This window comes from Oreochromis aureus, linkage group 18 (genome assembly GCF_013358895.1).
Source record: "Oreochromis aureus strain Israel breed Guangdong linkage group 18, ZZ_aureus, whole genome shotgun sequence".
NCBI lineage: Eukaryota > Metazoa > Chordata > Actinopteri > Cichliformes > Cichlidae > Oreochromis > Oreochromis aureus.
In genome coordinates this window covers 14,071,853-14,093,919 of record NC_052959.1, presented here as the reverse complement: position 1 = coordinate 14,093,919, position 22,067 = coordinate 14,071,853, and the positions used below count along the sequence as shown (strand labels likewise).

General features: G+C 40.1%; 2 protein-coding genes across 2 annotated transcripts in view; both read left to right on the top strand.

Moving 5' to 3' along the window:
- Window positions 1–784: 784 nt before the first annotated feature.
- Window positions 785–18,533, top strand: klhl24a (kelch-like family member 24a). The gene is made up of 8 exons (XM_031743764.2): window positions 785–1,042; window positions 2,490–2,609; window positions 2,703–3,547; window positions 4,976–5,160; window positions 7,835–7,953; window positions 13,517–13,705; window positions 14,983–15,171; window positions 15,292–18,533. Exons 2-8 carry the CDS (start codon window positions 2,535–2,537, stop codon window positions 15,490–15,492), a joined length of 1,803 nt encoding a protein of 600 aa, XP_031599624.2. The 5' UTR covers window positions 785–1,042; window positions 2,490–2,534; the 3' UTR covers window positions 15,493–18,533.
- A 2,795-nt stretch (window positions 18,534–21,328) lies between these two features.
- The window catches only part of yeats2 (YEATS domain containing 2), a 28,294-nt gene continuing 27,555 nt past the window's right edge, over window positions 21,329–22,067 (top strand). The window contains exons 1-2 of the mRNA XM_031743749.2: window positions 21,329–21,545; window positions 21,941–22,046. Coding sequence (XP_031599609.2) covers window positions 21,947–22,046 — 100 coding nt within the window. The 5' untranslated portion in view covers window positions 21,329–21,545; window positions 21,941–21,946. The remainder of the gene's footprint in view (window positions 21,546–21,940; window positions 22,047–22,067) is intronic.

The following is a 22,067-nucleotide window of genomic DNA, read 5'->3' as shown; positions in this document are numbered from 1 at the left end:
TATATTGTTAAGCACTTTGTGCAGCATTGGCTGTTTGAAATGTGCTATATAAATAAACTTGACCTTGACCTTGACTGATGATAGTACTACTACACTACAGTGTAGAATACCAATATCACTGTATGCTTTTACAAAATACAACCTTATCTTTTTTTGGTGTTTATACTTCAATCTGTGTAAAGTATTTGCATATATTTGTGTAAAGTGTGGGTTTGCACCAATGATAGCACGCTTGGTTCTTCAAGGAAACCGGCTGGAAGCTCTGGGAAATATTTTGCATCAGGCAAAAGGAAGTTGTGACATTCTTAATTCTGGCCAAGCTCCTCCTTCCTCACCTAAAAAAAAGTCTGTTATGCTGCTTTTCGTATTTTTTCACGTGTTCATAGGGTCATGTAAGTGCTGTTGTTTATACAGGTTTTCTGCATGTCCTTTATGGGTATCACTGTGTATTATATAACTGTGTAAATCCGCTGTCATATAAGTGAGTGTTTTACATGGCAAACATTTATTTAATGACGTTAGCGTCCTACACACTAGCCCGCCCTCTACATGTCCATATAAACAGCGCTTAAAAACTGCTGTTATTTTCCGTGTTTTTTTCAATCGCCGTCACGTCTTGACAGCAACTTTTTTTTCCTCGGTAAAAGTTGCGTTTGTTTGCAAACAAAGGGAAGCCACGTGGAGGGCTGGAAGCATTTGGTAATTGTAGTTTTCTCCTTCTTCAACTCCCAATAACAAACAGTAATCCGAACTACACAACCCATAATGCTCAGCGGCAAAGGGATGGAATTTTTTTCCCCCTGACAAATATATAAGGGTCTGTGTTTACAGTTAGCTAGTTAGAAGTCTTTGTTTTTGTCATCGTCGCAAGTCAACATGTCCCGGCTGGATATCAGCTTGCTTTGTTTTTTATAAGCATTCGACCATAACTACTGGGAAATACACAGTCAAACTTTTTTTAGGATACAGATTTACTGTTCTACAAATTTGTTTACCCACTGGAGAGAGAGGAGGAAGCTTCATCTGGAACTTTCTGCATAAGGTATTAATTTCTACATTTTACTAAGTAAACATTTATGGTTGTTGACTTTAGACTTATTTCTTTTGTTATTACTTGATTGATTTTTTGATTTATTTTTGCTGTCGTGCTATATAGAGTATAATAACAGCCCAACATAAAAAAAAACCAAAATTAAGTGGGTAACGGGTGGCACGAGGCAAGTTTCTTTTGTCTTACTAATCGAAGCACATATATAGTATTTTCTGCCTGTTTAGCTATTTAACCAAACACCTAAATATACAAGTAGATATATTTCTTACCGAGTTGAACCTTATTAATATTAAATTAACATGAAATAAACACATAATTCAGCATCTGTTACTATTTTTAAATATCAAAAAAACAAGCGGAGTATTGTTGCAGCCATTTTTCGGTGTCAATTTAGCTTAATTTCAGTACCAACAAACGGTGTATCAGTGCATATTGTAAAAACTGTGGTGTAGTTGTTTTTTTTAAATGTCTGCATCTTATTATGCATCTTATTATGTATTGATCACAAAGGATATCTGCGTCAGATACCTCTGGCTAAACCTGTCCTTTAATCTGGATGACTTCAGCGAGGTGCTGCCGCAGCTGCCTGTGGGGGACAAGCTAACGCACGTGAATGGGTTGAGTTGTTCAAGTTAAAAATAGCCAGAGATAAATTACCTCACCGGAGCAAAAGCCAAGCATGCTCCCGGCTTTTAAAAATACAGCAGTGCAATAGATTTAAAATAAAAATAATAATAAATCCTTTCTTGAGCAGATATTCTCAAGAACTTCATGAACTTTATTTATACCGTGACCTAAAGATGTCTACCTTTCAGTGTGTAACAAAACATAATTACTGGGACTCACTTGGATGTTTTGTCTTTTCTTCTCAAAGAGGTTATTGTCAAAAATACTTTTAAAAAAGAAACTAGTATCCTTGACTTTGCACTTGTTCAAACAACAGCATCCCTGCCCCCACGCCTTCAAACCTGACTGACATGTAGATTGGCCTTCCAACCGTTGCTCAGGCTCTTTCCCGCCCGTGTCTCTTTGTTTGCCATCTTCCGGCTCATGCACTCCGTATTGCTGCAAGGTACAACTGCTTTGCAGACAAGGTGCCATACTGATTTGCGTTCAGTTGGGATTGACTTCCTTGGAAATTGTTTCTTAAAGTGTGACGTAAGACTTTGTGTTTCTGCCCCACTGGTTTAAGAACTGTGCTTGTGAGGGGCTTGCGTGATCTCCCCTACTTCCAAACACATGCTTTGTGGTTTTACTCTGTGAGTGCTTTGTTTGTTTGTTTGGTGACTGATCTCATTTCATACTGCAGTAATCTAATTGGGCTTCTTGTTATATATTCACCACCCTTTTTCGAGTATCCCCTGCTGCGATTTCCTAAAGAATAACATGATAATATAATAATAATAATAATACTATTTTTACATTACTCCATCCTCAGATATCTTTTAAAGTATAAAACAGACCTATATTGAAGGTGGCAGCCATGGTATTGATGCTGGGCAGGAGGTTGAACAGGGAGGAGTCTGGGATCAGAGACTCGCCAGCTGTCAAACGCAAGGTGCAGTCAAAGAAAAGATACACAAATAACTAACATTTGTTCCCAAATCTTTTGTGGCATCTTATCAAACCACACGTCTTTTTGTCTCCCAAGGTGTTTGAGGTTGAATCTAAAAATATAGCCAGCCAGGATGTTCTGGACTTCTGCTCTGGATCCTCACACTCAGAGGGCATTCTGCAGGTGTTCAATGAGTTTCGCGACTGCCGCCTTTTCACCGACGTGGTCATCAGCGTGCAGGGCCGTGAGTTTCCCTGCCACCGCGCTGTGCTATCTGCCTGCTCTTCCTACTTCAGAGCCATGTTCTGCAATGATCACCGCGAGAGCCGTGAGATGCTTGTTGAGATTAATGGCATCCTAGCCGAGGCGATGGAGTCATTTCTCAACTACGTTTACACCGGCCGTGCCAAAATCACCACTGAAAATGTCCAGTTTCTCTTTGAAACCGCTAGCCTTTTCCAGATCACAACACTCCGTGATGCCTGCGCTAAGTTCCTAGAGGATCAGCTGGACCCGTGCAACTGTCTGGGCATCCAGCGCTTTGCAGAGGCGCATTCTCTGAAGCAGCTGGCCAGCCGCTGTCAGAGTTATGCCTTGGCCAACTTCTCAGAGGTGGCTCTGCACGAGGAGTTCCTCGACCTGCGTAAAGAAGAGTTGGAAGAGTACATTAACAGTGATGAACTTTCTGTCTGTAAGGAAGAGTTTGTGTTTGAGGCAGTGATGCGCTGGGTGTACTACAGCGTGGAGGCCAGGAAGCCCATACTGAAGGCTCTCCTCCACCATGTCCGCCTGCCCCTTCTGCACCCCAGCTACTTTGTTCAGACCGTGGAGGGAGACCAGCTCATCCAGACTGCCCCAGAGTGCTACCATCTTCTCCACGAGGCCAGGCGCTACCACGTGCTCGGAAATGAAATGATGTCACCCAGAACTCGTCCACGAAGGTAACTAAAATGTTGACTCCCAGGTATGAGGAAGGTGACTTGCTAGCCTACAATGTGTGTGACAGTTGCATGAGTGATAAATGAACTGTCTTTTCTGCCAGCCTTTTTGAATTGTTATGTTTCAAACAACGATGAAAGATGTCACCGCGATAGAGAAAACATCTTTTTAAGCAGTTAGCCAATCTTTTATCCCGCATTGCATAACTAGATTTTACGACATGCGCTTGAACTCAGTGCTCCTGCCAGTGTTGTTGTTGTGTGTGTTTCAGTGTGAAAAACACAGGGAGTGTTAGTGTGTTGAAGAGACAAGTGTGTCACTGACTCAGCTGGGTTTTGTAGTCCTATTTTGAAATGGAAATGATAATGAGGGAGGCCGGGCATGTTCCTGTACAGACTTGATATAAAGGAAAGAAAAAATTATGTGATGCAAGACATGGTAATCATGAAATGTTGAGTCTCGTTGTCGTATCACCAGTCTAACTCACCTCACCAGTGTGTTTGGGTTCTCTTTGTCCTCACCTGTTAACTTTGTACCCATTTACCAAGCAGCCCTTATGCCATATGTGTTTACTTTTGTACACCTGCATGTTAAAGTCTCTGATAAAGGACAAAAGCAGGTGCTGACTAAAAAAGCAGGCCATATGGTAGACTGTACTGCCTCCTTTGTTGTTAGACCTGCCTAAAGAAAAGAGGGAGCAATTGTAGTTGTCCGTTATAAGGCATTGTGACATGTATTTCAGGTGTATTGTTAGTTGTTAGATGCATCTGGACTTCTCTTCCCCCGGGAACCCTCTAGAAAGAAACTGATCACATCCACACAGCTTAGACACAAAGCTAAACTGCTCCGGGGCCAGACTTTCTCTTAGTACTTGAACCAGCTCTGGAACTGTGCATTTTTCTGACAACATGCAAACAAGCCACGAGAGAAACTGCAAATACGCCTACTTCTCAACACAGTACAGCCCAATATCTGACATATGAATGTTAGAATGGTAGAACAAGAAAAGAGGCTGTAGTTAATTAGCTCTCCCATAGGAAATGTAGTCATATCCAGGGCATGTGTTGAACAGCCAAAGAGGAAAGCTTTGTGATCATGGAAATTCAGCTTAAGCTTAGCCTCGAGTGTGTTTTTGTTGTGCCCGAGATTGATGCCTTTATTGTAAGCTGAACTTTGCCTTGAAGATAAATGAAGGTAAATCCTGTTGAAACCTTTTATGTCCCCGCCCTCCAGGTGTTGACATGCGTGTTTATATGTATTCATACCCTTTTAATTAGACACCATGACTGCAATGTTCATTCCTCCTTGCTGGCCTTATTATTTAAACTTCTTTTTTTGTTTGTTTTTATCATTTCTGCACTTGTGCTTTCATTTGTACTTAATCTGTAATTTCTATGTCTCTCCCCCTCCCTCTGCTCTTTATTTTAAAGGTCCACTGGGTACTCAGAGGTGATTGTGGTGGTGGGTGGCTGTGAGCGGGTAGGGGGCTTCAACCTGCCCTACAACGAATGCTACGATCCAGTCACAGGAGAATGGAAATCACTGGCAAAACTGCCCGAGTTCACCAAGTCAGAGTACGCCGTCTGCGCCCTTCGCAATGACATCCTGGTGTCAGGTAAGATCCAGCCCACATGCTACACTTTATTTGCATGGCTTTATCGAAGCCTGAACACAGAGAAATTTTAAATACCATCAAGTTTAAGTTACTGCTTTCTTGACCTTAAACTACTCAGGAACTAATTAGTGAATGAGTTGTTTTCTCTTTTTAATTACTTTTCAATGTATTATTTTTGCTAGTGGACATTTAGAATTCAGGTAAGTAATATTTTAGTACTGGGTATACATCAGATACAGTCAGTTTGTGCTTGACTTGCCATCTAATCTCTCAGTGGAGAGGCAGGAAAGGCCACGGTGACTGTTTGCCCCATGTTATTTTTAAGGCCTCAGCCCATTCGAGTTGAAGGAAAATATGAGCGCAACATCTGGAGGCACTCTGCAGGCTCAGTGCTATGAGACACCCTCACTGGCTGTTTCTGTCCTTCTTTCTCTTCCTACTGACCACTTCCCAAGGTCACCAAATTGACACCGTTTCTCCAGGTTTCTCTGAATCTTCTTCATATAAGGATGAAAAAGTCTGTTTCCATAGTTTTTTCTGCAAGAAGCTTTACTGTAAATCTTAACCTGAGGTATAGCCTTCATGGGCGCTTGGCAAGACTGCTGCATTTTTCAAACTGCTGCCAAGTGTGTTGCAAGTCTCCTTTGGTGAAAATACATCCTACATTAAATAAGATGTTAGTAATACCTCATTTATTTTAACTGGTGAGGTCAGAGTAAAGGTATTTGCCAATGTCAAAACATTATTTTACATTTATGCTGTGTGCTAGACTTATATCTGTATAGTTTACTTGAGAGCCTGGAGGTTAACATGTTTTTCTTCCTAAGAAAAAGTATTAACAAGAGCTCTGATGTGCCTGCTAGGCCTTCTCATGCTCAAACATGCTTTATATGAGCTGCACTGCAGTAATGGATAAAAACATTGCTAGAGAAGAGGGGAAAAATAAAGAGAGAAAAAAAAGAAAGCTCTCCCCTTTAGTAAAGAGTGCAGTGCTGTCCCGTGCCAAGTCCTCACGTGTGTGCTATCACTCAGCCTCCAAACAGCATGAAAACGTCAACATACCCCTCCCTCCCCCGCGTCTGTCCCCCAGACGTACATGCACAACACTGCTTTATAGCCTGTTGCGATCTTTATTGACATACTTTCTCTCTTTTGTGTGTGTTGATACATTGAATCCCCCCTCCTCAACTTTTTTTTTGTCTCAGTCACATTCCTGCACATACCACCATTCTGTCTGCCCTTTTTCATGCACTGTCGCAATACAGGGCCTCCGGTATGTAGCACAGCTGCAGTTATTTCTGGTCTTAAATAGGATATGGGTATAGAAAGTGTCCCTGGCTTCTCTGTCCTTCGACTTGAACTCTGGCCAGTACTGACCTACCTAGGTCAATAACACTCCAATAAGCCTCCTACTGTATTATCAGCTAGTGAGCAGCAACACATGTTCATGCCACATACATGTGGCATACATGGATTGCATCTCACAAGTTGCTTTTTCATGACTGGTATTCTAAGACATACTCTAAGATATGCTTATTGGTATTTCAAAGACATGCAAATGTCACATAAATCATGTCTGGGACCTCCCAAAGTCGTGGATTCTTGTGCTTTAAAAACAGTGATTAGCAGTGGCCCTCCCCATCCGGGAAGACATTTTTAAAGAGAAAAGACCCCATTCCAAAGAAGCACTGCTTTTATGACTAGCTTTTCAAATATACATGTCTGTCTTTGGAGGGATAAAGTCTCCATCACTGCAAATCTTTCAACAGCAGATCTTCAGGAGAAGCACACTGTCTGGATTTTTTCTTCCTGCAGACTGATTGAGCTGATACATGCTGCAAGTAGCTTTTTTTGGTTCTTCTTAAATGATTGAACATTAATTACAGACAGACCTGCAGAAGACCCTTTTCCACCTTTGTTCCACTTTATCGTTGCTCCACACAACCACTCATCTGTGTGCTTTACAAAGTAAACAACCTTCTGAGCACTGCTGACACGCGATACATAACAGGTTGTTGGATAAAAGCCAACAACCTGTTTCCTAGACCTATTTCTTTTTTTCCAATATTGATAACATTACCTTTTTCACTTCCAACTTTACCGTTGACACCAACTTTACTGTTGACACATTTTTATTTTTTAAATTTTTTTGTAGTTTAATAAATATTTAGGGGAGGTTCTTTCTTTTTTCCTGCTGTCTATGTTTGGCAGCAGGGCGACAAGAAGGGGCACAAGTTTGGGCTTGCTTGAAATGTGGCTGGCTCATGTCATTACATGGTCAAATGATGCGTTATTCTCCACAATGTCACAGATGACAGATAAGGAATGCGCTGCAGTAGTAGTAGATTGTTAGCAGACAAAGATCCTTTCATTTTGCGTGTTTGCTTTGAAGGTAAATACAAACAAAAAACAGATTTCATCTCTGGAACATAATTGCATGGGTATGTGTGCGTGTGTATCAGAGTCAGATAAGACTTACAACTCGGACCTAGTTAGGTGATAAGTTATTACTTAACACCCAAAGTGGGCTGCTCATCAAGAGTAGCGTTATAGGATCGACCACATTGTTAGACTAATAGTAAATAGAGTTTTAAAATGTATAGCACTCAAAGCTGAACTCAGAGCTGTCTTAACTGTATTCATGAGAGCTGTATTCATTTTGTTGTTTTTTTAGGTGGTCGTATAAACAGCAGGGATGTGTGGATGTATAACTCCCAGCTCAACCTGTGGATCAGAGTGGCTTCTCTTAACAAAGGTCGCTGGAGGCACAAGATGGGTGTGCTACTGGGCAAGGTAAGGAGGGACATAATGCCTCTTGATGTCTGACTCGATTTAAGTTTCAGCATCAGGTTTTACCCAGTGACAGCACCACAGCAACACCACAAGTTAGTTCATGATAGAGTGTGAAGTGTCTGCTACTTGCAGTTTTTCAAATCAATTTCCTTTTGTTTTTTAAATGTCTTGTAGAAATTGTGAACACTCTCTAAAAGACATTTTTGTAACCTTTTCTATAACAGGTGACAGAACAGCTGTTGTTGTTTTTTTTTTCCAGCATGTCATATCTGTCTGTCTCCAACATTTCATAGCTATTTAATCTTGGCTACATAGGAACTAACCTGCAACTATGCTTCACAGGAAAAATGCGATGTGTGTTTACAGAAACTTGAGTAATGGGTTCATCGGAGAAGCATAAAGAGAATGCGTAGCGCCATCATTATCTTCCTTACTTCCTTACATAGTTTCTAACTTATCTAAGATCAAGTCTTAGATAGGGGCTGACATTTACTTGTTTACATGAATCTGTGGAATCTTTTCCGTGGAAGTTTTCGATTGCTTTCGAATTTGCATATTCAACATAGGTCTCATTCCACACTTTTCCGGGTCAGGTGATAGTTTTAGAAATTGCTAAAGGCATTGTATACTTAGGGATGATTGACATTAAGCATCTGGCCTTAAACCTGATTCAGTCAATAATTCTAAGAAAAAATTACAGTAATTGTTATTGCAGTTCCATATGATTATAGCCTGCTTTCTGCTGTCACACATCCATGTGTTGCCTGAGGGTTTGTAAACAGCTGTTGCCAACTCGTCTCACAAACCCCGATACACAGGAGCCTATTCAACAGACAAAAGTTTGCTTTCGTCTTTAAAAGAACCACAAGCTACTGTTTAGAGCTGACTAAACAGCTGTAGCTGATTCGGTCATTTCATATACTTTACACAGAAAATTATTCAACTGTCACTTGTACTTATTACTACACATGTTATTTTGAAGATGTTATAGACATTCATAATCAAAATGTCTTGAAATGTAAGATTTCTTTGTCTCAGAGAGGTTTTTCATAGCTAGCACAGCCTGGCCACATAGGAATATTTATAGAGAAAAGTGTAGCTTACAGTCAAGCAATCAGTGCTGCACAATGTGCTACAGCATAACGCGCCATTACATCAGTGTAAATCCAGCATGTGTACTTTGAAAGTTAAAGTTCAGTAAAGTTTGTGTGCATGTGATGACGTGTGATTACAAAGATTTGAGTGCTATAAAAAACAATGTGTCACTCGCTCAGTATATTTACTGTTTCTTATTTCCTTGTTCCAAAGGATTTTTAATATATTTGAGATAAAGTACAAAAGAGCAAATGTTTAGGAATTTCTGGAATCTGTTCCATGGAGCTTTTTGACTACTTTATAATGACGTGGTTCAGTCATGTGTCTCATTTTTGTTTTGCAGCTATGGTTTTCCATTGAGGCTTGAAGGAAATAGTTAAGAAGTCGTAGGGGTTTTTGGCATTAGATATCTAGCTTTAAACCTGATGAAGTCACACACACTAAGTCATCTTTTTCTATTTGGCTATAGACTGCTTTCTGCTGTCACATATCTGTGTTAACTGAAGGTTTGGTAAACAGTTGGTGTCATCTCACAAATCTTCGTATACAATCCTGTTAATACCTTCCACGCTGAAAGTAACTCAACTATCAAAAAATATTTTGAATGATCTTTTACAGATATTTTCTTCTCAGTACAGCTATACATAGATTCAAGAGCTCCAGATGAGTTTGTAAACATGCATTGGGTCCATACTATAGTCTTCATCACACAAATATACTGTACAAGGTTGTTAATTTTCCTGTGGACTGTGGATTTATTCTGCAATAAAGGTGACTTATGATTATAATTTAGAATGAAGTTTATGTGCATGTAATATGCTGGTTTTTTAAGTCTGTCTTCATTACAGACAGAACTTGATAAGTGCTTCTGCTTTAGAACTGTTACCAGTCCATTAAACTTGTACGCCTCCAAATTTATTCAGTGTCTTTTATCAGCGTTGGCATGTTCTCCTGACAGCTGCACATTCCAAAATAGGAATTACCGCAGTGGACCCAGGAGTCGCATGCATGCCTGAGCTCTGTTTCTGCATTGTGTTCAGATTCAGACCTGTGTAGGCGGACTGTTTTCCACACAGAGAATTGATTACTAAGAGAATCGATAAAGAATTGAACCTTTAGTCGGACGAAATTTCTGAACTGTAGACATTTGTTGTTGATGTCGTCTAAAGAAGGACAGTTGTTTTGGTTAATGAATGCCCATAAATTTATGTTCAGGCCAATACATCACTCATGTGCACTTTATTGACAAATGCTCAGTTCAAACTATTGCAAACATGAAGTTAATGGACACGACTACAAGTATTCTTGGAAAGCTTTGAAATAGCGCTGTATTTACTCTCTCACAGGGGATGTGACTCAGGGACTTCTTATCGTTCGTAGGGCTGTAGTGCAAACATCCTTTAATTATTTTTAGGACGTTTCTTTGATCTACACTGGATTTTCTATGACTTTTACACAACACTCAAAATATTTTGTTGCCTTGCCACAGCAAACCACAGATGTGCATTTGGTGTACGTGCTGCTGTTCCACAACAGTGTGGTAATTAGTTGGTGGTCATGGTGTGGCTTCAAGAGTCAGTAATTAACTACAAAGTGAACCGTGCACACATGTGTGGTGAAAACATGACTGATATTGGTACATTAAAGGAAACCACGTTTAATGGTAAGAGTCTGTAGCTGGCTGGGCACTCCCATGCAAAACCTGTTAAATGAAAAAAGCTCAATTTTTATACCAAAGTTCAAGTTTTGCAACTCAAAACTGGACAAAAAATGTAAGCGTATCTAAAACCATAGAAACATGGATTACTCTATGATGTATTCTCTTTTATCCTCTGCTTGTTGATGGTCTGTCAAGTAATTATAAAAAAAATGCTTCTTAAAGCATTAAAAGTTTTTATCCTTCTTGATCGCTTTAGTAGCCGTCCTCCTAACTGAAGGTAAATAAATGTCTGTCAGAGATAAGACCTTTATCTACCATTTTTAAAATTACCTGAATGTATATGTATAGTGCATATTTATATTATCATTTTACCTCAGAATCCTTTGGTATTCACCCCCCATTTCATTTCCTCATATGTAGATCTGGAAGGTTTTTCCAGTTTGTGCCTTTTTGTTATGGTCTCATTCCAGATTTTTATCTGGCTTTTTATCTCTGAGACATTTTGCCCCTTAACAATGTATCTTTCTGTTTGTTGGTTTCCTCAGAATTCAGTTCCCCTCCTCCTGAGTTCATTTCCTCATTCAGCTTGTAATTTCCCCTTTTGGTGAAAAAGCACTGATGTGCCAGTTGCAAGTTTAGAATAACAAAGCACAATGCAGGTCCGGGTTTAATCTTACTACACTTAAAGTTGATTAATGAATGTAAGGTTTGCTGAAGTGTAAACCTCTAGCAAAGAGCTGATTGTCACGGGGATTGAGGTATAAGATCACACAGACACACACATATGTACACTTCTCAGTGTCCTGCAGTCTGATACATCCTGTTGGACTGGTCTAGTTTCCATAGATATAATCTAAAATAGGTCACCACTTGTTTTCCTGTCGCTGTTATGGTGGCACATGGTGACGGCTGTTCACATCTATTATATGTTTCACCCTCTCTCTGTCAGTCTCTCTCTCAGACACACACACACTCTTTCGCTCTTTCTATTTATACGCTCGTGTTTTTGTCCCCCTGCTGCAGTTGTTCTGTGTTTCTCTTGCTGTAACTTGCTGTATCTTACCTCAGCACATGTTAAGGAAGCTGTTAATCATTTAACCAGCGGCTCAGCACTTAAATATGGTCATAAAACTAGCATGCATGTTCAGTGACTTGCAATTGTGTCTGCAGAGTTAAGGATTTTGTTTAGCTCAGCATATTTTTATGACAGCTGCATACTTTAGGTCAGTATTTGCTGTCTGCGCTGCCAGTATGTCCTAGTATTGACAGACTTAGATTTTCATAGTGTATTAAAAGCTGGTGTCTTATTAAAAGAGTGCAGAGTGGCAAGGGTGCAAATACAGTGATCCAGTGCCCCACCCCCACTCCTTTCCACTACCTTCTTTAAACAATCTTGTGTCTGGATATCTTCAATGGCTCTTTAAAGCGCCAGCCCACCACAATTACATAAGTAAGAAAAAGATCCTTTACATTTGTTGCTGCTATTACTGTGGGCGACTTTAAGGTGTGTATCTAGTTTTACATATGACTGGATTGAAATTGTTGTTAATACAAATACAAAGGAGGAAAAAAACAGCTCACCAAAACCAGTAGTTTAAAAAAATCCTTTCTAAACAACTCCTTGCACTTGATTATCTTTATCTCTCAGTAGCCTGTTTTCTTCTTTGTCGCTCTTTGCTTCTCTCACGTCTCTCACTTTTAGGAAAAAACCACCCACATTTACAGTTTATCAGCTGTATCAACATTAATTATTAAAAATAAACAAATTGCAGTTGGCCTGCATGCCCACAGTCTTATTCAGTGAGTTACAATGTGGCAGCTGCTCGCCACCAACTGTCAGCTCAGTTATGCATTTCTGTCACTGAAAATACACGAATGCAGACAGAGACAATACTACTTTGTAACCGCACGAGTTGTAAACAATAATAGGGATTGTCGGTTTTTCAGTTGGAAAAACAGTAGTGCTATTCAGCATTAGCCGGGCGTTTAATGCTAATAACCATGTGTCCCATCAGCTTCCGTCTTTTTGTTCCTCTTCTTTCCCTCCATCTTTCTTTGTTCCTCTCTCTCCTGTTTTCCTCTTTTTCTTGTCTGTACTTATTTATGTTTCCTATTTTGCAGAGAGGCAGGAACAGCCCGAAGGTTTTCTCTTGCATAACACCGCACTTGTAACCAGTAATGCTCCTCACTGTTTTCTTGACACGTGAGCCCTTTACAGAGGATGTCATAAGCATAACTGAAAAATACATCTGTGTCTTTCACAAAGTTTCACAAAACCCTGTTCTTTTTTTTTCTTTGACAGTCTTATTTGTGCCTTATCATCTCAATATTTATCCTGCTGTGATTTTTTTCATCATGTTTTAGCATTTGTTGGGTCCGTCTCATGTCAGCACAATATCCCCAATTCTGTTGCTGTAGTTTATAATATAGTTTATGCATAGTGATTGCCAGATTTGCTTCATCAGGCAGAATGACGGTGTGGAAATTCAGGCTGTAACAAGTATGCTTTCAAGTTCAGACGTTCGTAGTTATGACCATTTTATGTTAAAAGGTGAACAGATGAGCTGGGCTTTGCAGTAAGGAAACTGATAATTGAGCCTATTCAGAAGAAGCACGTCATCAACACTCTGCTCCTGATGAACTGGTTTTCTAAAAGCTGACATAGAAGCTATTGTTCACGTTCATGAAGTAGTGAACTTGAACGCAAACATCTTTTTGCTGTGAATAATTTTGTTTCTCTAGGCTTGACATTTCTCTTACTTTTAATTTTGGCCCCTCATCTGATCCTCGTACATTTGTGTGTCTCAGGTTTATGCTGTGGGTGGTTATGATGGACAGAGCCGCCTGAGCAGTGTGGAGTGTTATGACTCCTTCTCTAACCGCTGGACAGAAGTGGCTCCCATGAAAGAAGCAGTCAGCTCTCCAGCTGTGGCCAGCTGTGCTGGAAAGCTCTTTGTCATTGGAGGAGGGCCTGACGATGAAACTTGTTCAGACAAGGTGATAAACTGTTTTTCAGCACCCACACACTCAAGCACATAGTGATGGCAGCTAAGCTGCTCTCAGTGTCAAATAACTTGTTTTCATAATTACAGGTGTGCAATGGAAGTTCAAAATCCTGTTTTGTTTTGCTTTTTTTCAAGCTCCTTTACGTCACACAACATAAAACATAATATATGTACAGGCCTCATAGTTCTCGGTCACTGCATGATTTATATAAAGTTCAGATTTTCCCCTTTTTCCTGAATTGAGTTAAAGAGAAGGCTTAAGTAGCAATCATTTCTTACCAAGCATTTTAGCTTTCATAAAGTTGGAGTACAAAATCTGTTAAACACTCACTGATGGTTTTACGTAGGTTACAAGTACGTCCTGTTTAGTCAGGTTGGTCCTGATTTATCTTGTTTCACGTTGTTAATTGTATCCAGGCTATTATTTCCATGGAATGCTGTAATTGTACTGTATTTCAGGTTTTATTTCATAGCATTTACTCATAGGAGTAAAACTACAACAGCTTAACATGCTGACATATTCAGAAATGTTACAGTAAGGAGAAAAATACAGTAGCACATGATGACTGACCATTTGTTAGGTAATAATAGCGATAACTTACTTAAGGATTAGGTCATTTGTCATCTGTCACGCTACTATGTGAAACAGATAGCCTCAGAGTTTGGATTTAACAAGTACCTTGGAATAGTTTCAGTATGTTTTGAATGACAGGCCACATTGTTGGTAGTAAACAGGAAGACACTGGCTTTCTTAGGAATCTAAAGTTCCAACGAAGCAGTTTTTTTTACGTCCGTGAAATAGCTGGCATATTTGTTTATGTCTATGCAAAGTAGAAAAAACACATTGATGGGCAGAGGGGCAGCCTGATAAGACTAAGAGCCGATGCTGACTCCAGATTTTTGATCTACTCATCTCTTGGGTCTGCTAACAGGGTCATTTAGATCGGTCCCAAAGGTCCTAATCTGTCTCAGCGAGACCCTGTGCACAATGAGAGTCGTTAGAGACCAAACTTTTTGGGGTGAGGCTATTTTAAAGATAAGTGGGTGAGAGAATGTTTGGATTGTATGCAAAACCACACAGAGACACACTTAATGTCAACCCACAGAAGAGTCAGTAACCACCGAATGGGCTTTACATATTTTAGTTGTTACTGCTTTTACAGCTGTTTTCCCAACACCTGGTATAGATATTTTTTTTTAAGATAAAGAAAGATAAAGTTGAACCTTTCATCATTGTAAAACACCACTATGTTTAAACTTATGTCACAGGTTCAGTGCTATGATCCAGAGACAGACTCCTGGTTGCTGCGTGCCAGCATCCCCATTGCCAAGCGGTGTATCTCAGCAGTATCTCTCAACAATCTGATCTATGTGTGCGGCGGTCTCACGAAGTCAATTTACTGCTACGACCCTGCAGAGGACTACTGGATGCATGTGGCTCAGACCTTCAACAAACAGGTTACTATCAAACACAGACGCTGAGTGCCCGAATCCACAAACTGACTTTAGCCATAAGAATATGAAAAGTTCTACACTTTGACGATGCACCCTTTAATTTCTGTCTTTCTTTAACTGCAGGAGAGCTGTGGCATGTCAGTGTGTAACGGAAAAATCTACATCCTCGGTGGCAGGGGGGAAAACGGCGAAGCCACAGACACCGTCCTGTGTTACGACCCAGCAACAGGCATCATGATGGGAGCATCCTCTATGCCTCGAGCCATCTCCTACCACGGCTGCGTAACCATCCATCGTTACAATGACAAATACTTCAAGTCATGACCATGAACAGAGTCGCACACACAGACACTCTCTCAACATGAGAGCAAACACTAAAGAACTAACTAAGTACTCATACACATACACAGCACACAAAAACTAACCACACCCCATTTTTTTGTTTTTTGTTTTTTTAATAAGAGGCACATTTAATAGTTCAAACCACAGTGTCAGTGAGCTAATTTATTTCCTCACAGCATCATGTAGCAAGACTCGTTGCGGTGCTGTGAATCTTTTGTTGTCTTAATAGCCTTTCTGTGGAAATGCTCAGAAGCTGATAACACTAATGGCTTTTCTGCAACCAGAGATAAAGTGGAACCAGATCAGCATGAGAGATGTGCTTTTGTATTGGTAGTTTGAGGAAAATCAGTCTTAAATCTTGAGATCAGATTAAACTACAAGCTCATTTACTCACCTTTTCACATAGTGTTCTATGAATAGATTGACACGTGTTAAAATATTTAATTTTGAGGTGAACTCAAAAAGTCATTAAGTGAAAACAAAGGGTGGTACTCCCAATTACATTATTGAGTTTTTGCCAGCACTCATTTGTCATACTCACAAACCATCAATATTAAAAAAATGTAACTTCCCAGCACTCTGCTTTCATTGCTGTGCAAAGTATAACCTCAAGATTTAGGTCACTGATGATTAATAAGAGTTCTGATGAGCAAAAAACAACACTGAAAATATCCGGCGAGAGCCAACAGTTGTCTCTGGAGAAACAAAAATATATCCAAAAATACTGATCTGAGTGACCAGGTCGGATTACTCACCTCGTCCCCCCTGCACTCATGCAGTTTGTCTCATACAGTAAAGTTATGCCAAGCTCTGGTAAAGAACATAATAATGAACTGTGCTCTGTTTTTTTTTTTTACCTCTTCTCCAATACTGAAAATGACTTGATAGAAATGTGGTAAGCAGTCAGCCAGCTGCTCTCCCACAGTATCATCTGTCATAAATACGGAACTCTTTCACCCCTCAACCCAGAGCCGAGTTAAGAGAAGAGGTAAAGAGCAGAAGCTGTGAAAACATTGGACTCTAGCCACTGTTGGCTCTTCCCTTGTGTTTCCTTTTTTTTCCCATGTCATCACCACTCACCATTAAGTTCCACTTCCCATATGTGTGTTTCTCTTCCTGCGCTCCACCTGTGTCATCACCTCACTTTTTACAGTCAGCCTTGCTAATGCCTTCTAAGCTGTATTTTTTGCTCCTTTTTAATTATTATTATTTCACTCATTATTGCCTTTTTTTGGTAAGTTATATTTATCCGTGCCTATTTTTTTATAATTGGATGTTTATTGTATGATAAGTAGTTAGGACGACGTTAATCCATCGGTGTACTGGGCTTGTGGGGTGGTTTTGTGGATGTGAGAAGCCTTTTGTGGATCAAACTTGTAGACTGCTCTGAATAAATGGTGTGCATGTCTGGTGTGTGTGTGTGTGTGTGTGTGCACGCGCGCGCGCGTGTGTGTGTGTCTGTGTGTGTGTAAGGATATTGTGTGACTTTTACTGCTTGGTCTGGATGCTTTGGGAGCCACGCAGGTTTATCACAGAGTTGTCGTGCAATGCTGCCACATCTCACCTGTACACTTACATGTAAAGATGTAACTCGGGGTAACCATAGATACCTCCAGGTGTGTATGCGCGTATGTGTGTTGAATGGTCAGCTAAGGTGGCGGGTGCGGCAGTGCTGGCCCTCACACCGTTGGCGGGTTTAAGAGTTGAATGATGAGGATTTTGGATGGTGTGGCTCTTGGTCAGTAAAAGTCACCTTTTAATACAATTGGTGTTGATAGATTGCTGTGAATATACAGTTAACTTTGTTTTCTTTAACTTGTATTTAAATGTATCTTTGTATCCTTATTTGCATAATATGTTCTCTTGAGAGCCCCAATTGTGCACTTTGACAGAATCCTGTTAAATGTAGAACTTTATGACAATGATTTCCTTTTTTACTGTATCAGTAAATGTTCTTTGCTTTCATGTGACGTATAGAAAAGAGAGTGAAAAGGGCCTGTCAGCTCCTCCTGTTGGCCACTGCCTCCTACGCTTTGATGCGCTGAAAAAACCAGCAAATATTGCTGCAAAGGAGGCAGTGTCGTCATAACAGTTTCAGTTTTCAAATTTTAGGGATTTTTGAATTTGTCACTCAGCACCAATTTGTAATATCCTTTAAGAACAGCTCAGGTCATGCTTCACCTGTCAGGTATGATAACAAAAATATGTAGGGGGAAGTTGTTGGTTTTTTTACATAAACATTCTTCACATTCCTCCAAATGGAGGTCAGGTTAAGGAGCAGTACAGGTGGAAAAATGAAGCACCTCCTGATTCACCTGCTTGCAGAAGTCAGGAGGAGCGACGGGTTGAGTTGAGGGGCAGGAAAGCGGAAAGGCAGAAGCATGGGAGTGAGAAAGTGAGAATCTGAGTGTGTGTGCGTCTGTGATTTCACTGAGTATTTACTCTTAAGTAGGGCACAAACTCATGTTGTGCTGATTTATTGATTTTCATTAATGTCTTTCATGTATTATTGACTTCTGATAAGAATATCCATCGTTTTGTTTTTTTGTGTGTGTACTGTTTTGTTTTGTTTTTAAATCTTTTGCTTGTTGTGGTGAGTTGTGGGATCGCGTGTTGCTGAGAACATAAAAAGGACGTGCAGCAGATTACACCCAAAAAACCTGAGGGTTACAAGTTGCTCACCAGAGTTAAATATTAACACAGATAAGAGCCACATTTGAGACAATCCTGAAGTCAGTCTTGTTGGAAAAGCATCACCTGTGCCTTGCCTTGATGTCAAGAGATGTAACCCCTTAAGTGCTGCCCTATGTGCCTTAACCAGAGATTAACGAGTGAGCAATTACATCAGATAATTGTGATATACACTGCTATTATTGTGTGCATGATGTGTGATACTTTTACAACACTTTTCTTGTGCTCTTTGTTTTTAAAAAAAAAGCTTTCAATTTTTGTAAAATGCAGTATGTTGAATTGTAATGGTTGAGTTGTTTATGAGAAACGTCAATAAAGTTTTTCTTAATGTATCAAAGCTTTGCTGTGACTCATCATTGTTAACAAATGAAAGTCTACAAGAAAACAGTGATGCACCTGTTCAGATGCTCATTAATGCAAATTCCTGCTGTGATAGCCTCAGTGTCTCGCTCTTAGCTGACAGGAGTGTCACCTGGTGCGGTCTTCTGCTGCTGTAGCCCATCTACTTCCAGATAGGGCGTGTTGTGCATTCAGAGATGCTCTTCTGCAGCCTGTGATTGTTAACAGGTGATGATTTGAGTTATTGTTGCCTTCCCGTCATCTTCAAGGTTTATGGCCATTGTCCTCTGACATCGACGAGACCTTTTTGCTCAGAGAGATGCCGCTCACTGGATATTTTCTGTTTTTTGGACCTTTCTCTGTAAACACCAGAGATGACTGTGTGGGGAAATCTCAGTAGATCAGCGGTTTCTGAAATACTTATTCCTTTCTTGAACTTCAGCAGCTCATTCATGGCAAAATGCATTGAATTGCTGCCATGTTAGGCTGATTAGATATTTGCATTAGGTAATGAGCAGCTGAACAGGTGTAACTGACAAAGTGGCCACTAAGTAAATTGTCAAACATGTTCATTACATTGTGGATCGTCTTCATGCCAGCAATGGAGATAACTCCTCCAAGAGAAGATGTCCTGATTTTTATGTTCCCTTCTCAAACAAAATATAAAGTTTTCACTCAGTTTTACAGAAATCAGAAGGCTGAGATGAAAAGCGATTCTTGTGGTCAGTGTGACGCATGCGATAAATGTGCACCGAGAAGTTGTGCTTTTTCTCAATCAAGCGATCGTGAGCACATCCGTTTTCACAACAGACCAGCCATAAAAAGAATGGAAACAAAGTGATTTATGTATTTCATCGAAACCACAACTATTGTCCCACAAATATCCATGAAGATGTCACAAAAGAAGAGATGCGCCATTTGGGTTTTGTTGCAAGTTGTAGCAATCTGCTCCACAGAGCTGTGGACACTGTATTCACCAAGGGATGAGTCAATCACGCTGGTGATGTTTTAATGAGTCATTGTGCTGAACAAGGGGACAGTGTTTAAAAGCAGCCGCACTTTTTAAAAGTAGGATTGAGCAACCCATGCTTCATTATCAGGCCCTTTTTATTTAAGTCTCATGTGATTTATATTCTCCATATTATGCTTTGGTTTAATGAAAACCACAAAGAATCCTCTCACAGATTCTTACCATCTCGCTACATTTACACCAAACATTATGGGAAAAATTGAAGCCATGCCTTACCCATACATCTGTGTTCTGATTTATGCAAAGAGCTCATCAGGGACATGCATTCTCAGACAGGATAATGCTATACAGTACATTAATCAGCTGTGATTATAAGATTTTTGGCACTGGCAGCATGCTGTCACCTCAGTTATCCAGCTGAGTGCCAGCTACTATAAATTACTGAGGATGCCAACTCTGTGGTACAGCTGCAGGCCTGATCTGGTTTGAGTAAAATGCTAGGTTCTCCATGTACCAATGTGAGCAGGAAAGACCTACCAGAGGTTCCAGTAAAGCGATGTGGACAACAATGAAGCCCCTGGCATGGTCAGCTCTGGTCAGCCCACCTGCTCACCCACTGAGCTAAATTTTATTTTGAAAGACATCCATATGGATAATTAAACACTTGACTGCCCTGGCAGGAAAAGAGGTACTGCAACTAGAGCTCACCCACACTATTTTACAAACTTGACTGGACATACTGCAACATCTCCAGGTCTCTCTCCAGGTCTCTCTTGGAAAAGAGATTTTTAATCTCAAGTGAGATTTTGACCTGGATCAATAAAGGACTAATAATAATTTTAAAAAAGTCCAGGTCTCCAAAAATCCCCATTTCAAAATACATGAAAAGCTGAAAGGAGTGTTTTGTTGTTTTGATTAATGTACTTAGAATATGTAAATTGATCAACTGATGGCGGTTAAATCATGACACTCCGCTGTCACATAACATACTTTCATAGGTTAAAGTATCAGTATCGAATTTCATGTTGGTATCGACAATACTGGCGCTGTATTTACTTCGGATCCACAGGAAATTTAACAGGATGTTGTTTGATCTTCTTCTCTGCTTCATTAAAAGGAAATGTGTACGTGATAGGACAATTCATTGCAAGAGAGCAGCAAAGTAATGTGTAACATTGAAAAGGTGCCCATAGGTGTAGAAGTTATAGAAAAGGTTTGTTTGGAGTGGCTTTCTAGCAACACCTGTTTTCTGTTTAATTGCCTTTAGAATCACATATTTACTGTGTAACTGATGTCTGATGAAGTGTGAAGCTCCGCTTAAGCTAAATAAGATGAACTGATCCCCTTCTTGTCTGGTGTTGTTTGCCTTCTAATTCGTGGCATGCAGCCTGACAGCGGTTACAAGCTTAAACATGTTAGACTAATAGTAACCTATGATAGTTAGAATATCGCATGCTCATACACGGGGTTACTCAACTCTGTAATGTAATGTAATACCTCCAAAGAGTTCCACTGAATCAGACACAAAAAAAACTTCCTGCAGTGATAACACTGGAGTAAAATCCCCGTAAAGTTCTTTAGAATAGACCATGATGGCTGGTTGTAATGAAGTTTGACAGGTATGCATGCCATCTTCACCGCTGTTTATGAATATCTTGTCAGAGTAGTTAGTTTACTAAGGGCTTGTAAGACGGGTTACGCTGTTGATCACGACAATAAAACATCCTTTCCAGGGAAGCAATCTTCTGAAAGGTGACAATACCTATCATTCCACGCCTCGTTTTCAATCAACTTGGTAGAACAGCGGTCCCTTGTGGCTGTTTGGCTAAACTGCAAGGCTAACTATCCACTATTTAGTTAGCTTACTTGTAGAGCTCGAGATTTAGCAATTCCCTAAACACGAGTGTGGTCTGAGTATACTAAAAACGCAACGGATATGCTCACGTTGAATTAAAAAAACACACGCCTTTCAAAGAAACGTTGCTCCACATCACAGAGTACTCCTGAAAATTTGCATTTTGTACAGCCTGAACCGGTATGTATGTACAACTGTGTGCTAACGTTAGCTAAATTAGCAAGGTTAGCGGTTGCTAACGTCAGAGAACTGTTGGCTGTATGGACGGTATGTGTATATTTATTTATCATATCGGTGGTGAGACACACTAAAATGCGATGTGCATTCTTGTTAAATGAATCTTAGACAATTGTTCGACAGTTTGAAATAGCTTGGTAGGTAGTGGACAGCCTGCTAACTCATGTTGGCATACCTGTTTGGCTAATCAGTACTGAGGTTAGCTGTGGGCATTGCTGTCAATTATCTATAGCTTCCCTGCTATGCAGCTAATTCTGTGCTAAGTGCATAGCAAATCATGTACATCACAGCATATAAGTGATTAGCTACACGTTTTCTAATTATAGCCTTCTTTACAGGAAGCCATGTCGGGAATTAAAAGGAAGATAGAGGGCAATGATCCCGACTATGAGGACGTTTCTCTGGTCCAAAACAGTAAGAGAAACAAGGCGGCTGAACATAGTGGTAAGTTCATGCTCTGAACCC